General features: G+C 42.6%; 3 protein-coding genes across 3 annotated transcripts; 2 read left to right on the top strand and 1 right to left on the bottom strand.

Annotated features, from left to right (window-relative positions):
- Window positions 1-465: 465 nt before the first annotated feature.
- LOC110185948 (histone H2A) lies at window positions 466-952 on the bottom strand. The gene has a single exon (XM_020954965.2). It carries the CDS (start codon window positions 908-910, stop codon window positions 536-538), a length of 375 nt encoding a protein of 124 aa, XP_020810624.1. The 5' UTR covers window positions 911-952; the 3' UTR covers window positions 466-535.
- Window positions 953-1,720: 768 nt separating this feature from the next.
- Window positions 1,721-2,793, top strand: LOC147644762 (histone H2B-like). The gene is made up of 2 exons (XM_086840994.1): window positions 1,721-2,043; window positions 2,396-2,793. Exons 1-2 carry the CDS (start codon window positions 1,721-1,723, stop codon window positions 2,748-2,750), a joined length of 678 nt encoding a protein of 225 aa, XP_086697120.1. The 3' UTR covers window positions 2,751-2,793.
- A 1,422-nt stretch (window positions 2,794-4,215) lies between these two features.
- LOC110180224 (uncharacterized) lies at window positions 4,216-11,919 on the top strand. Its single transcript, XM_086840990.1, has 4 exons — window positions 4,216-4,284; window positions 4,408-4,664; window positions 4,716-5,007; window positions 11,042-11,919. The coding sequence occupies exons 1-4, from the start codon at window positions 4,216-4,218 to the stop codon at window positions 11,084-11,086; spliced, it is 663 nt and encodes a 220-aa protein (XP_086697116.1). The 3' UTR covers window positions 11,087-11,919.
- The last annotated feature ends 444 nt before the right edge of the window (window positions 11,920-12,363 follow it).

Raw genomic sequence — 12,363 nt, 5'->3', positions numbered from 1 at the left:
TGGATGTTTTGATGCTGCGCTACGTAGACGTCTCGCGGAAGAACACGACCGATCGGTTAGACTGTCGAAGGTGAACTGTGCTATATTTCATATTTATTCCAGACGAATAATAACGCCTAATACATTTTAATTGGTCGGGCTTTTCGTAGGTAGGCAATCATGCCGTAGGTAGCTCAAACAGTCCCGATGGGAATGAATTCCCGGTTTTCCTATTTTATGTCCATGTATCTTTAAGATGCAAACTGTACCCAAAATTTTCAAGAAAATTAATGCTAATGTTTGTCACCGGAATTGTCCCCTGACGACTGTACTTTCTGCATTTTTGTTCCATTTTCGTTTTACACTTTATACCGACCACCTTACTTTAACTATAAAAAAAAAATTTATTTAATAGTTTATGAATTAATTATTTTAAACTTAAGCATATTTGAAAATTGTAGTTTCTTTTGAAATGGTTTGGTCGTCCTGAAAAGGACGTTTGGGTTTGAGTTTGTGTTTCTATGTACAAGTTTGACTTGGCACGCTGTTAAAACGCTTAAGCCTTCTTCTCGGTCTTCTTGGGCAACAGGACAGCCTGGATGTTGGGCAAGACACCTCCCTGGGCAATGGTGACGCCAGAGAGCAGCTTGTTCAACTCTTCGTCGTTGCGGATGGCCAGCTGCAGATGACGCGGGATGATCCTAGTCTTCTTGTTGTCACGAGCAGCATTGCCAGCCAACTCGAGAACCTCAGCGGCCAGATATTCCATCACGGCAGCCAGGTAAACTGGAGCGCCGGCACCAACGCGCTCGGCGTAGTTGCCCTTGCGGAGCAGACGATGAATGCGGCCGACAGGGAACTGAAGTCCGGCACGGTTGGAGCGGGACTTTGCCTTTCCCTTCACTTTGCCACCTTTTCCACGACCAGACATTTTCTCTTATTTCACTTTATTCACTTCACACACACGAAGAACGAATGTAGCTCGAAGGGTCGATGTTCACGAATTTATACTTTTGACTCTGCCTGTGCGTTCAGTAAGGGGTGGGTCGCCACAGACCTGAAAACATTGCTTGATAAAAAGTATAAGAGCGAACACCAAAACTTTGCTGCTATGATCAGTGAATCTGAAAACTTGCTTATTTGTTTTTGGTGCCAAGCTTCGTGGAGTGGTCGAGTGAGGGTGGGGAGTGTTCCATGTTTTAGGTGACTTCCTGAAGTTTCGTCTATTCCGCAGTCAGTCGACATCATGCATTGGACGAAAGAGCAGCGCGCATTTGCCTGCCTACTTTTTCGTTCCGTAATTGCCACTCAACGTGCCTTCCGTACTCGCTTTAACATTCATCCTGCAGGTCGCGTTCCTGGCCGGCAGTCGATTGTTTCGTGGGTGAAAACATTCAGGGAGAGCGGGAATGTGACAAAATCCCATCCAGCTCATCGGAGAGTCAGAACACAGAAAAACATTGAGAGAGTGAGGATTTCTGTTTTGCAATCTCCCCGGTGTTCGGCGCGCAAACATGCAGCTGCTTTGGGCATTTCTGATCGCACTGTAAGACGAATTCTTCACCAGGATCTTCAATTTCATCCTTACAAATTGGCTTTGGCGCAAGAGCTTCATGAACGCGATTTTGTTGGCCGCCGAAATGCTTGTGAAGCGCTCCACGAAAACCTGCCTGATGACGCGGTCGTGTTTTTTAGTGATAAGGCTCACTTTCACATTTCCGGTTGTGTGAACAAGCAAAACATGCGTTATTGGAGTGATCACAATCCGCGTGAAATTCATCAGACGCCACTGCATTGTGAACGTGTCACCGTGTGGTGTGCAGTTTCGAGAGTAGGGATAATTGGTCCTTACTTTTTCGAAGAAAACGAACGCACTGTTGCGGTGAATGCAGCTCGCTATAGACAGATGATTGAAGAATTTTTCATTCCAAAACTGGATGAACTGGACCTTGGTGATGTGTGGTTTCAACAAGATGGAGCCACGGCCCACACAGCACGAACGTCAATGGATCTTTTGAAGGAACATTTCCCCGGTCGTCTAATCTCCTTGAGGGGTGACCTCACGTAGCCGGCGCGCTCAATTTGGCGCCGTGCGATTTCTTTTTATGGGGCTTCCTCAAATCGATCGTTTACACCGATCGGCCTCGAACCCTAAACGACCTGAAGAATAACATTCGGCAAGCAATCGCAAAGATATCCGTCGATATGCATGAGAGAGTTTAGCTGAGCTTCGAAAATCGGGTATCTCAGTGCATTGAAAACGGCGGCCATCACTTGTCCGATGTAATCTTCAAAACAGTGTAATGAAAACTTCAGCATGTGTGTTACAAGAATAAAAAAAATTTGGAATGGTATGTCAACTACTTTTTTTTTATAACCTTCTAAAATCAGCAAGATTTCTTGCCGCACCCTGTAGTGGAAAGGCAGCCAAGAAGGCTGGCAAGGCCCAGAAGAACATCACCAAGAACGACAAGAAGAAGAAGCGGAAGAGGAAGGAGAGCTATGCTATCTACATTTACAAGGTCCTGAAGCAGGTCCATCCCGACACTGGCATTTCCTCGAAAGCGATGAGCATCATGAACAGCTTTGTGAATGACATCTTCGAGCGTATTGCTGCCGAGGCTTCTCGTCTGGCGCACTACAACAAGCGCTCTACCATCACCAGTCGGGAAATCCAAACTGCTGTTCGCCTGCTCCTGCCCGGAGAGTTGGCTAAGCACGCCGTCAGTGAGGGAACCAAGGCTGTCACCAAGTACACCAGCTCCAAGTAAATTTTCTCGCAGATGCGGAGGAACATTAAAAAGGCCCTTTTCAGGGCCACAACAAGTTTTACCAAAGAAACGAAATTTTCAAGAGCCTTATTCTTATTTAATACATAAATAAATGTAAAATTTTTAAAACTAAGTTCTGTTCTGCGGTTTTATAGGGTTAATAAATGTGCAATTTCAATATATATTATTAAAAATGTTCCAAAAATGTAGTAATATATTTTTTCCTCACGACCAACGCTATATCGATTCAGTTGTTGATGCTGGTCAAGAATATATATGATTTATAGGGTCGAAAGTTAAAAGTGAAAAAGTGGTAAATAGTGAAAAAGTGTAAAAGTGGAAAAGTGAAAAAGTGGAGAGGAGCCTGACAGAGACAGAAGTAAAGAAGAGTAGAGAAACAGTGAGTGAGACGGAAGATGTGAAGTATAAAGGCGCTGCAAGGCATGTGGCTGCATGTGCGGCGGCAGCTCGCAGGGCAAAAATAGGAAGTGAGACAATAGTGAAGCGCAATGATCAGCTAGAAGTAGCTAGTGAAGAAGAAGAAACAATAGTGAAGAAAGCGGAAGCAAATAATAATAAAGCTGTCGGGAGCAGAAGCAGCAGATTTAATATTAGCATGTTTTAAATCATTATTTGTAAACAAGCGATCAGCTGCGGCAGAAGCTTTCCACCTCATAAGCCGGCATGAAAGCTCTTCCGCCGCAGCTCTTCTGTTTGGTTTATCTATTCTCTCGTTTCTTTCGCTCACTTACGTTGAAACTAAAAACACACAAAAACTTTGTAACCAAACCACACACAAGCACACACAAATTAAAACATAACTAATTTTACGCCAACAAAAAACGAACCCCTCGCTAAATCAATTCGCTTAATAGGTGGCATAAATTAATGCCCTCCTCAAAACATTTGGTGACCCCGACGTGATCGCGTAAAAAATCGTTTTCGTTAAAATAAAAGGTGAAAAGTGCTTATATATAGTTCGTATGCTCACACAATACAATTGCATATCGTTGCATCGCTATTGAACTTTATCGGTACATTCGAGTACATAGCATCTCTTTATATATTTGTGCACTAGCAGATAGTTGCAGCCCTTTTATATACTTTTCGTGCAAATTGTGTTTGTGCTGTTGGTTTTGGTGGTCCGATAGAACCGTTAGCTCGCGGTCAGTGAACGCCAAGCTTGGCTCCGCTATTCTTTCGTTCTCTATTCTCTGCGTTTGGTACAGCTGCATCGGTCGCAAACCCAAGGTGACTTTTGAATACTCTTTTTGAAAATAAAATGGCAGAGAATGATTCGGTTACTGCGTGCCCATCCGGGGCCAATAGTGATTTTGACTTTTATAAAGCCAAAGCTGACTCGGTTTTTCGGCAGCTAGTGGCTTTAAATGACTTTTTCGGTTCAGAAGAGGCGTCTCATTTTGATGAGGCCGACCTTCAAGTCAGGCTTGAGCTTATTGAAAAAATGCAGGATAATTTTGATAAGTCTCAAACAGCTGTCGAAAGGCTCAATCTACTAGAGCTGGCTAGTGATGTGCGTGCAAAATTTCTAAACATTTATTGTGCGGTGAAATCTAAAATATCTCGCGAACTAGCAAAACTCCGCCGAGTGTCAGTGATAAATTCGACTGCACTCCCAAATTTCAACATCGAGCAGGCTTCAACCTCCAGGGCTGGTGTCCGGGCCACTAGGCTGCCTGAGTTTAAGCTGCCACGATTTGGAGGCGCTTATATGGACTGGTCAGATTTCTACGCTATGTACACTACAGTCATCGGCAACAACGAGGACCTGACCAATTTGGAAAAATTCCAGCATCTACGCTCCTGTTTGGATGGCCCCGCGTTAGACACAATTCGCTCGCTGGAGCCAACAGAGGCCAATTATGAGAAGGCAGTCGACCTATTGACTGCTAGGTTTGATAACAAACTTTTGCATTTTCAGGGGCACATACGATCTATTTTCAGGCTTTCTAGTGTGGTGAAAGGGTCGGCAAGGAGTTTGCGGCAATTGAGCGACGGCATCAACTCTCATCTGCGAGCCCTTAACACAATGGCAACCACCCAGGAGATTGCGGATGGAATGCTCATATCCCTGGTGTCCTCCAAACTGGATCAGCATACCCAGGAGAAGTGGGAAGAGGGATTGCCTACCAATAAGCTGCTAAAATGGACGGATATGGCTGCCTTTTTGGAGAAGAGATGTCGGATGATGGAAAACATTGAAAATGCTATGGTAACCCACACACCTAGCAACCAGGTGGGAAAAACTATAAATAACAAGAAAGGAAGTTAACTTCGCCACGCCGAAGTTTATATACCCTTGCAGATAGAACTTCTATGACTAGGAATCCCTACAATATAAATTATATATATTTATGATTAAAAACAATGAAGTAACACCTGTTTTCATTTCATTCACCTAAACATATTATATTTGCAGTTCACAGATTTGCATTTTTCCTCTACATTAAACGAGCGGGTTTTGTGTGAAGAATTACTTTTGCAAAAATTATATACGAGCATTGCTTGAAATATGTTAACTTTCTGTTATTTAAAAGCATACCAATTCTTAAAAATTTGCTTTACAAATATAGATCAACTTATTTTAATATATATTTTATATTGAGCAGATTCGATCATCACCATTGTTGTGTTCTTTGTTTAGTAAGTTGTGCTGAATAAACTATTTTTGGGAGTTAAGAATACTTTACTATAAACAAATAAATGACACCATATCCCCGCTCGTCATGATCATCACGGCTCTTAAAGAGAGCTTGGAAGACTTTTCGAGATCAATAATAAGCTAGTCAACACGGCCAAGGGTATGGTAATTAAACAATAATTTAATATAAACCATATTTTCATCTTGACTTTTTGGGCCATGTTTTGGTTTCAATTAGCAAGAGATATTTTGTTAACGTCTTACCTTAATTAAGAAAACTATAATTTTTATGATTGCCACATCCACTTGATCAAAGTCTATCAACCACCAAGCACTAGATTAGTAATTTATATAAAAGAAGAAGAAGAAAACTAAACTTCCTCTAGCTAGAGCCTTGCTTAAGTGTAAGACTTGAGAATCGCAGAGGAGAGCGCTCAATGTACCAAATAATTAAGTAAAGCCTATCTTTCAGTCGAAAGCTTGAAACTTAGTGAAGGAGTCATTTCCGATCCTATTATTCATATATATTCTTGATCAGCATCAACAGCCGACTCGATCTAGCCATGGTTGCCACATCCAGTTGATCAAAGTCTATCAACCACCAAGCACTAAATTAGTAATTTATATAAAAGAAGAAGAAAACTAAACTTCCTCTAGCTAAAGCCTTGCTTAAGTGTAAGACTTGAGAATCGCAGAGGAGAGCGCTCAATGTACCAAATAATTAAGCAAAGCCTATATTTCAGTCGAAAGCTTGAAACTTATTAAAGGCGTCATTTCCGATCCTATTATTCATATATATTCTTGATCAGCATCAACAGCCGAATCGATCTAGCCAGGTCCGGCATAAATTTAATTTTTTCATATTTTTTGACAATTTTAAATTTTTATAAGCGGTATCGTTAAAATGGTGAAAAATTGACGAAAATTTGAATTTTTTTAATTTTTAAATTGAGTATGCAGATTTGTTACCCTAATAAAAACTGAAATTAATGCATTTTTGGCTTAGTTATGATATATTTAATATTTGACCTCTTAATACTTAGCTTACTTCAAAGGTATTAAGAAAATTATTCATGTTTTTTTTGTATATAAAATAAGTTTTTAATATATGATTAGTGTACTTACCTTGAACTTCTATGAGTAGGAATCCCTATAATATAAATTATATATATATATTTATGATTACAATGAAGTAACACCTGTTTTCATTTCATTCACCCTGTTTTCATTTGCAGTTCACAGATTTGCATTTTTCCTCTACACCAAACGATCGTTTGTTTGGCACCTATATGATACTGTCGTCCGATTTTCATGAAATTTTACACAAAATTTAAGATTAATATAAAATGGCTACACCTCAAACTTGATGATGATCTGTTTAAAACTGAAATAGTTGTAATTTTTAATTGTATTAATTTCTCGATCGTTCCTATGGGAGCTATATGATATAGTAGTTCGATTTTCATAAAATTTTAAACAGAATTGTAGAGTATAATAAAATGGCTATATCTCAAATTTGATAAAAATCTGTTGTAAACTGAAAATGTTATAATTTTTTTTGTAAAAATTTTCTGTTCATTCCTATGACAGCTATATGATATAGTCGTCCGATCTGGCCCGTTCCGACATATATATGAGTGAGAGTATATAAAAGGCTAACTACAAAGTTTCATTAAGATAGTTTTAAAACTGAGAGACTAGTTTGCGTAGAAACGGACAGAAGGACAGACGGACGTCTGTTGATCCTGATCAAGAATATATATACTTTATATGGTCGGAGGTGCCTCCTTCATTGCGTTGCAAACTTCTGACTGAAATTATAATACCCTGCAAGGGTATAAAAATGTCCAAAACGCTTGCACCGCATCATCCTACACCTCATTATGTATTTTGTGTGATTCTAAGGATGACTTTATTTCGAAATGTCCACAATTTATTGCCTTGAGTCCCACACTACGCTACAAAGAAGCAAAAAGGCTACATCTTTGCCTGCAGCAGTGCAAAGCTGGGAACTGCAGGCATTGTCGCTCTAAGCGTCATACATTGCTACATTTGGAGTCAAATCCTGCTTCATCACCCTCGCAGCCCACATCCACTTCTGCTCCTCAAAATAGTGCCTCGCTCATTTCTGCTTCGCCAAATTCACCCCCACCTAAAGCCTCGGTAGATCATCAATCTGATTATGTGCTTCTTGCCACTGCCATCATATATGTCCGAAATCGTTCCGGCATAATGGTGCCCTGCAGAGCCTTGCTCGACTCTGCATCGCAAATTAATTTCATTACTTCTCGACTCGCTCATCAATTGCAACTGTCAACTCGTCGCTCAAATACATGCATCTCAGGTATAGGAGAGTCTTCACTCATGGCTGATAAGGCGGTAGATATTATTGTACAATCTCGCAACAAAGGTTACCGAACATCATTCGCTGCAATAATGACTAGCACCATCACAAATTATCAGCCGCATTTCGACCTAAACTCTTCCGAATGGAACATCCCCAGCAATTTATTCCTCGCCGATCCGCTCTTTCATAAAAGTCAAAGGATTGACATTCTTATAGGAGCTGGAATCTTCTTCGACCTGCTTTGCGTTGGGCAGATACGGCTGGCCGATCACCTTCCCTCCTTGCAAAAAACTAGATTGGGTTGGGTAGTATCCGGTGGCATATCTTCGCCGGCCCATAAGCACTCTTCTCTTCCCGCATTGTCAGTTGAGCACGATGTACAATTGGAACCTGAATCGTTGCCGGACCTTGTCAAACGGTTTTGGGAAATTGACAGCTATTGTGGATCGTCATCTGCTCCAACTGATGAAGATGCTTTGTGCGTGAATTTATTTGCTCAATCTTATTCTCGGCTTGAGTCAGGCCAATATTCAGTTCGATTGCCCGCAAAGACTAGTCTCGATATGCTAGGAGATTCATACCATCGTGCTTCGCAGCGATTCAAATCATTGGAATCCAAATTGGCTAGAAATCCTAATCTCAAGGCTCAATATATTGCCTTTATAAAGGAGTATATCGATTTAGGCCATATGTCGCTCTCTTGCAAGCAGTCAGCTTTGCCGCAATATTATTTGCCCCACCACTGCGTTCACAAATTGGACAGCTCGACTACCAAGCTCAGGGTAGTCTTCGATGGTTCTGCCAAGTCTTCGTCTGGATACTCTTTAAACGAGTTGCTCTTTGCTGGTCCCTCCATTCAGCCTAAAATCTTCAGCACTTTGGTTCGGTTCAGATTCTTTAAAGTGGCACTATGCGGCGACATCTGCAAAATGTATCGCTGTGTGCGTGTCTCCGAACCTGATAATCTGCTCCAATGCATCCTCTGGCGTGATAGTCCAAGCGAAGAAATTAAAATATACACCCTGGACACCGTCACTTATGGCACTAAGCCTGCTGCATTCCTAGCAATTCGTGCTATGCAGCAGCTCTCCTATGATGAGGAGAAGGATTTTCCTGTGGCAGCCAAGATCGTGCGTAGGGACTTTTATGTTGACGACCTTATTTCTGGAGGCGACTCGATCGAGGAGGTCGTTTATATCCGGCAGCAGGTCAAATCGTTACTTGCAAAAGGCCTATTTCCAATTCGTAAATGGTGCTCCAATGAGCCGGCAGCGCTTGAAGGAGAACTTGAGGCTGATCGCGAGAAAATGCTCAAATTCAGTGATGGGACTGATGTCGCCAAAACACTTGGCCTATACTGGGATACAAGTTCCGATAATTTGCTTTTTGGATTCTCTGGAAATGTAGCAGACAAGCCAGCTACCAAGCGGTCTATTTTATCAGCCGTAGCCAAATTCTACGATCCCCTAGGTCTTATAGCGCCCATTATAACCAGGCTCAAAATATTCCTGCAAATCCTGTGGAAAGATAAGCTCGACTGGGATGAGACTTTGCCACAATCTTTGCATTCCTTATGGTTGGAACACTCCGCGCAAATCTCGGCAGTCAGCCATTTAAAATTTCCTCGCTTCATCATGCAATCTGACTCATCTTTGGAAATTCATGGATTCTGTGATGCAAGCTTGGCGGCATATGGTGCCTGTATTTATGTGCGCTCCGAAGCAGGGGGCACCTACTCATCACATTTGCTTTGCTCCAAGTCTAGAGTCTCGCCGCTTAAAACAATAACCATACCCAAACTTGAATTATGCGCAGCTCTATTGCTATCCGAACTCATCCACAACATCGCTAATGCCATTTCTCAGCCTTGCACATATCATTGTTGGTCTGACTCAACAATTGTGCTCTCTTGGATTCGCCAGGCCCCATCAGACTTTAACATTTTCGTCTCCAACAGAATCGCGCAGATTCAGGAAAGGACCAAGGATATGGCTTGGCATCATATATCGACCCACTACAACCCGGCTGACATATTATCCAGAGGATGTACTCCGCTCGAACTTTTGGATTCGTCGCTGTGGCGTGAGGGCCCACCATTCCTGCGGACAGACGAAGCTTGCTGGCCGCCTCATACGCCTACTCTAGTAGATGTGCCTGAACGCCGCCGCCTCGCGCTGGTGCTGACGCAAAGCCAGGATATTTCGTATGGCTGCAAGTTTCAAAATTGTTTTGGAAAGCTGCAGCGAGTCTTTGGCTACATACATCGGTTCCTAATGCTAAAAGCCAAGGATGAGCCACGACGGCGAGGACCTCTTACAGTAGACGACATCAAGGAAGGCACGCATCTGCTCATCAAGGGAATCCAGCTCATCAACTTTGCTGAGGAGTATAAGGCTCTGCAATCCGAAAGGCAGATTTCCTCAAAAAGCAAGCTGTACTCGCTGCATCCAATCTGCGATGAATCGGGACTTATTCGAGTTGGCGGTCGGCTGCAGAATTCATTATTGGATTATGATGCAAAACACCCAATTTTGCTTCCCAAGGATCATCCAGTCACGTCAGCAATCATAGCTCACTATCATTTGAAATTTCTTCACTCAGGTCCGCAGAGCTTATTGGCGGCTTTACGGCAAAGGTTTTGGCCAATTGGTGGTCGAAAAATAGTCGCCGCCACTATCAACAAATGCATTCGCTGCTTTCGATTAAAGCCCAAATTAGCTGAGCACATCATGGCTCCCTTGCCATCCAACCGCGTGCAGCCAAGTCGACCATTTGTCACAGTGGGAATCGATTTCTGTGGTCCTTTCTACTCCAAGTCTGAAGTCAGAAACCGGCCACCCGTCAAATGCTATATCGCAATATTTGTTTGCTTCGCCACTAAAGCCTGCCATTTGGAGCTGGTGGAGGATTTGTCTGCGGCTTCATTCATCGCTGCCCTCAAGCGCTTCATAAGCCTAAGGGGCAAGCCTGGCACAATATGGTCCGATAACGCTACAAACTTCGTTGGAGCCAAAAACGAGCTGCTGGAACTGAGGCAACTGTTTCTCGCCGACCCTCAAAACAGCGATCTTCAGCAGGCCTTCGTTTCCATCGGGATCAAATGGCAATTTATTCCCCCTCGTTCGCCTCATTTCGGCGGCCTATGGGAGGCTGCCGTCAAATCTGCAAAATATCATTTTCATCGGGTCGTTGGCAACACTATTCTCTCATTCAATGAGCTTCGCACTTTAGTTTATGAAATTTCAGCGATGCTTAACTCTTGACCGCTCTGTCCAATTTCAGAAAACCCTAACGATTTGGATGTCCTTACACCTGGTCACTTTTTGATTGGGTCTTCCTTCGCCACAATCGAGGAGCCCGACATCACGCACCTCAGCATCGATCGGCTGAGCCGCTGGCAACGAGTTTGCCAAATTCAGCAAATCATCTGGCGGAAGTGGAGTACCAGCTACCTCTCGCTTTTACAAGAACGTGGGAAATGGCGTGCATCAAGGCCCAACATCCTACCGCATAGCATTGTGGTGCTCAAGGAGGACAACATCCCTCCGCTTCAATGGCGTCTTGGCAGAGTGGAGAGCATTATCCATGGAGCTGACGGTGTGGCCCGTGTCGCTGTCATTCGGACAGCCACCGGCCTAATAAAAAGGGCTGTTGGCAAAATAGCTGTTCTACCCCTGGAAACCACCTCATCTGGCAGCGTGCCGCATCCAGCGGGGGGAGCATGTCGGGAGCAGAAGCAGCAGATTTAATATTAGCATGTTTTAAATCATTATTTGTAAACAAGCGATCAGCTGCGGCAGAAGCTTTCCACCTCATAAGCCGGCATGAAAGCTCTTCCGCCGCAGCTCTTCTGTTTGGTTTATCTATTCTCTCGTTTCTTTCGCTCACTTACGTTGAAACTAAAAACACACAAAAACTTTGTAACCAAACCACACACAAGCACACACAAATTAAAACATAACTAATTTTACGCCAACACAAAACAAACCCCTCGCTAAATCAATTCGCTTAATAGGTGGTATAAATTAATGCCCTCCTCAAAACAAAAGCCAATGAGCAATTAATAACCAGAATTAAAACAGTATCAGAGCAAACATTAGATGCTAATGAACAACAACAACGGGAAGAAAATAATAATAAAGAAACAATAAAAACCTCAACTGTGCAAATAGTGAATCAGCAACAAGAAATACAAAGTGTTCAACCAATAACAATACTAAAAGTAGAGAACATACAAAGAATACAACAAATACAACAACTACAAAAACAGCAAGCACAACAGCAGCAGCAACTACAACAGCAACCACAACAGCAACCACTACAGCAACCACAACAGTAACCACAACAACAGCAATCGCAACAGCTACAGCAACAACAACAAAACCAACCACAACAACAACAAAACCAATCACAACAACAGCAAATAAAGCAACCACAGCAACAAAAGCAATCACAACAACCACAACAACTACAAATACAGCAACAACTACAGCTACAGCAACAACAAGAACTGCAAACACAGCAACAGCAACAACAAGAACACCAGCAACTACAACACCAACAACAAGAACAGCAACAACTACAGCAACAGCGACAACAACAAC

The sequence above is a fragment of the Drosophila serrata genome, unplaced genomic scaffold, assembly GCF_035046125.1.
Source record: "Drosophila serrata isolate PLE 108 unplaced genomic scaffold, ASM3504612v1 contig_100, whole genome shotgun sequence".
Lineage (NCBI taxonomy): Eukaryota > Metazoa > Arthropoda > Insecta > Diptera > Drosophilidae > Drosophila > Drosophila serrata.
Note: the sequence above shows the minus strand (reverse complement) of the source record. Positions and strands in the feature narration are given on the sequence as shown.

Excerpts from the sequence above, each read along its gene's own strand:
- LOC110185948 (XM_020954965.2), bottom strand. The coding sequence starts at position 910 with ATGTCTGGTCGTGGAAAAGGTGGCAAAGTGAAGGGAAAGGCAAAGTCC.
- LOC147644762 (XM_086840994.1), top strand. The coding sequence starts at position 1,721 with ATGCGTTATTGGAGTGATCACAATCCGCGTGAAATTCATCAGACGCCA. Across the intron at positions 2,044-2,395 it reads TCCTTGAGGGGTGACCTCAC|TGGAAAGGCAGCCAAGAAGG; the intron begins GTAGCCGGCGCG and ends CGCACCCTGTAG.
- LOC110180224 (XM_086840990.1), top strand. The coding sequence starts at position 4,216 with ATGCAGGATAATTTTGATAAGTCTCAAACAGCTGTCGAAAGGCTCAAT. Across the intron at positions 4,285-4,407 it reads TACTAGAGCTGGCTAGTGAT|GCTTCAACCTCCAGGGCTGG; the intron begins GTGCGTGCAAAA and ends AACATCGAGCAG. Across the intron at positions 5,008-11,041 it reads CCCACACACCTAGCAACCAG|AAAACCCTAACGATTTGGAT; the intron begins GTGGGAAAAACT and ends GTCCAATTTCAG.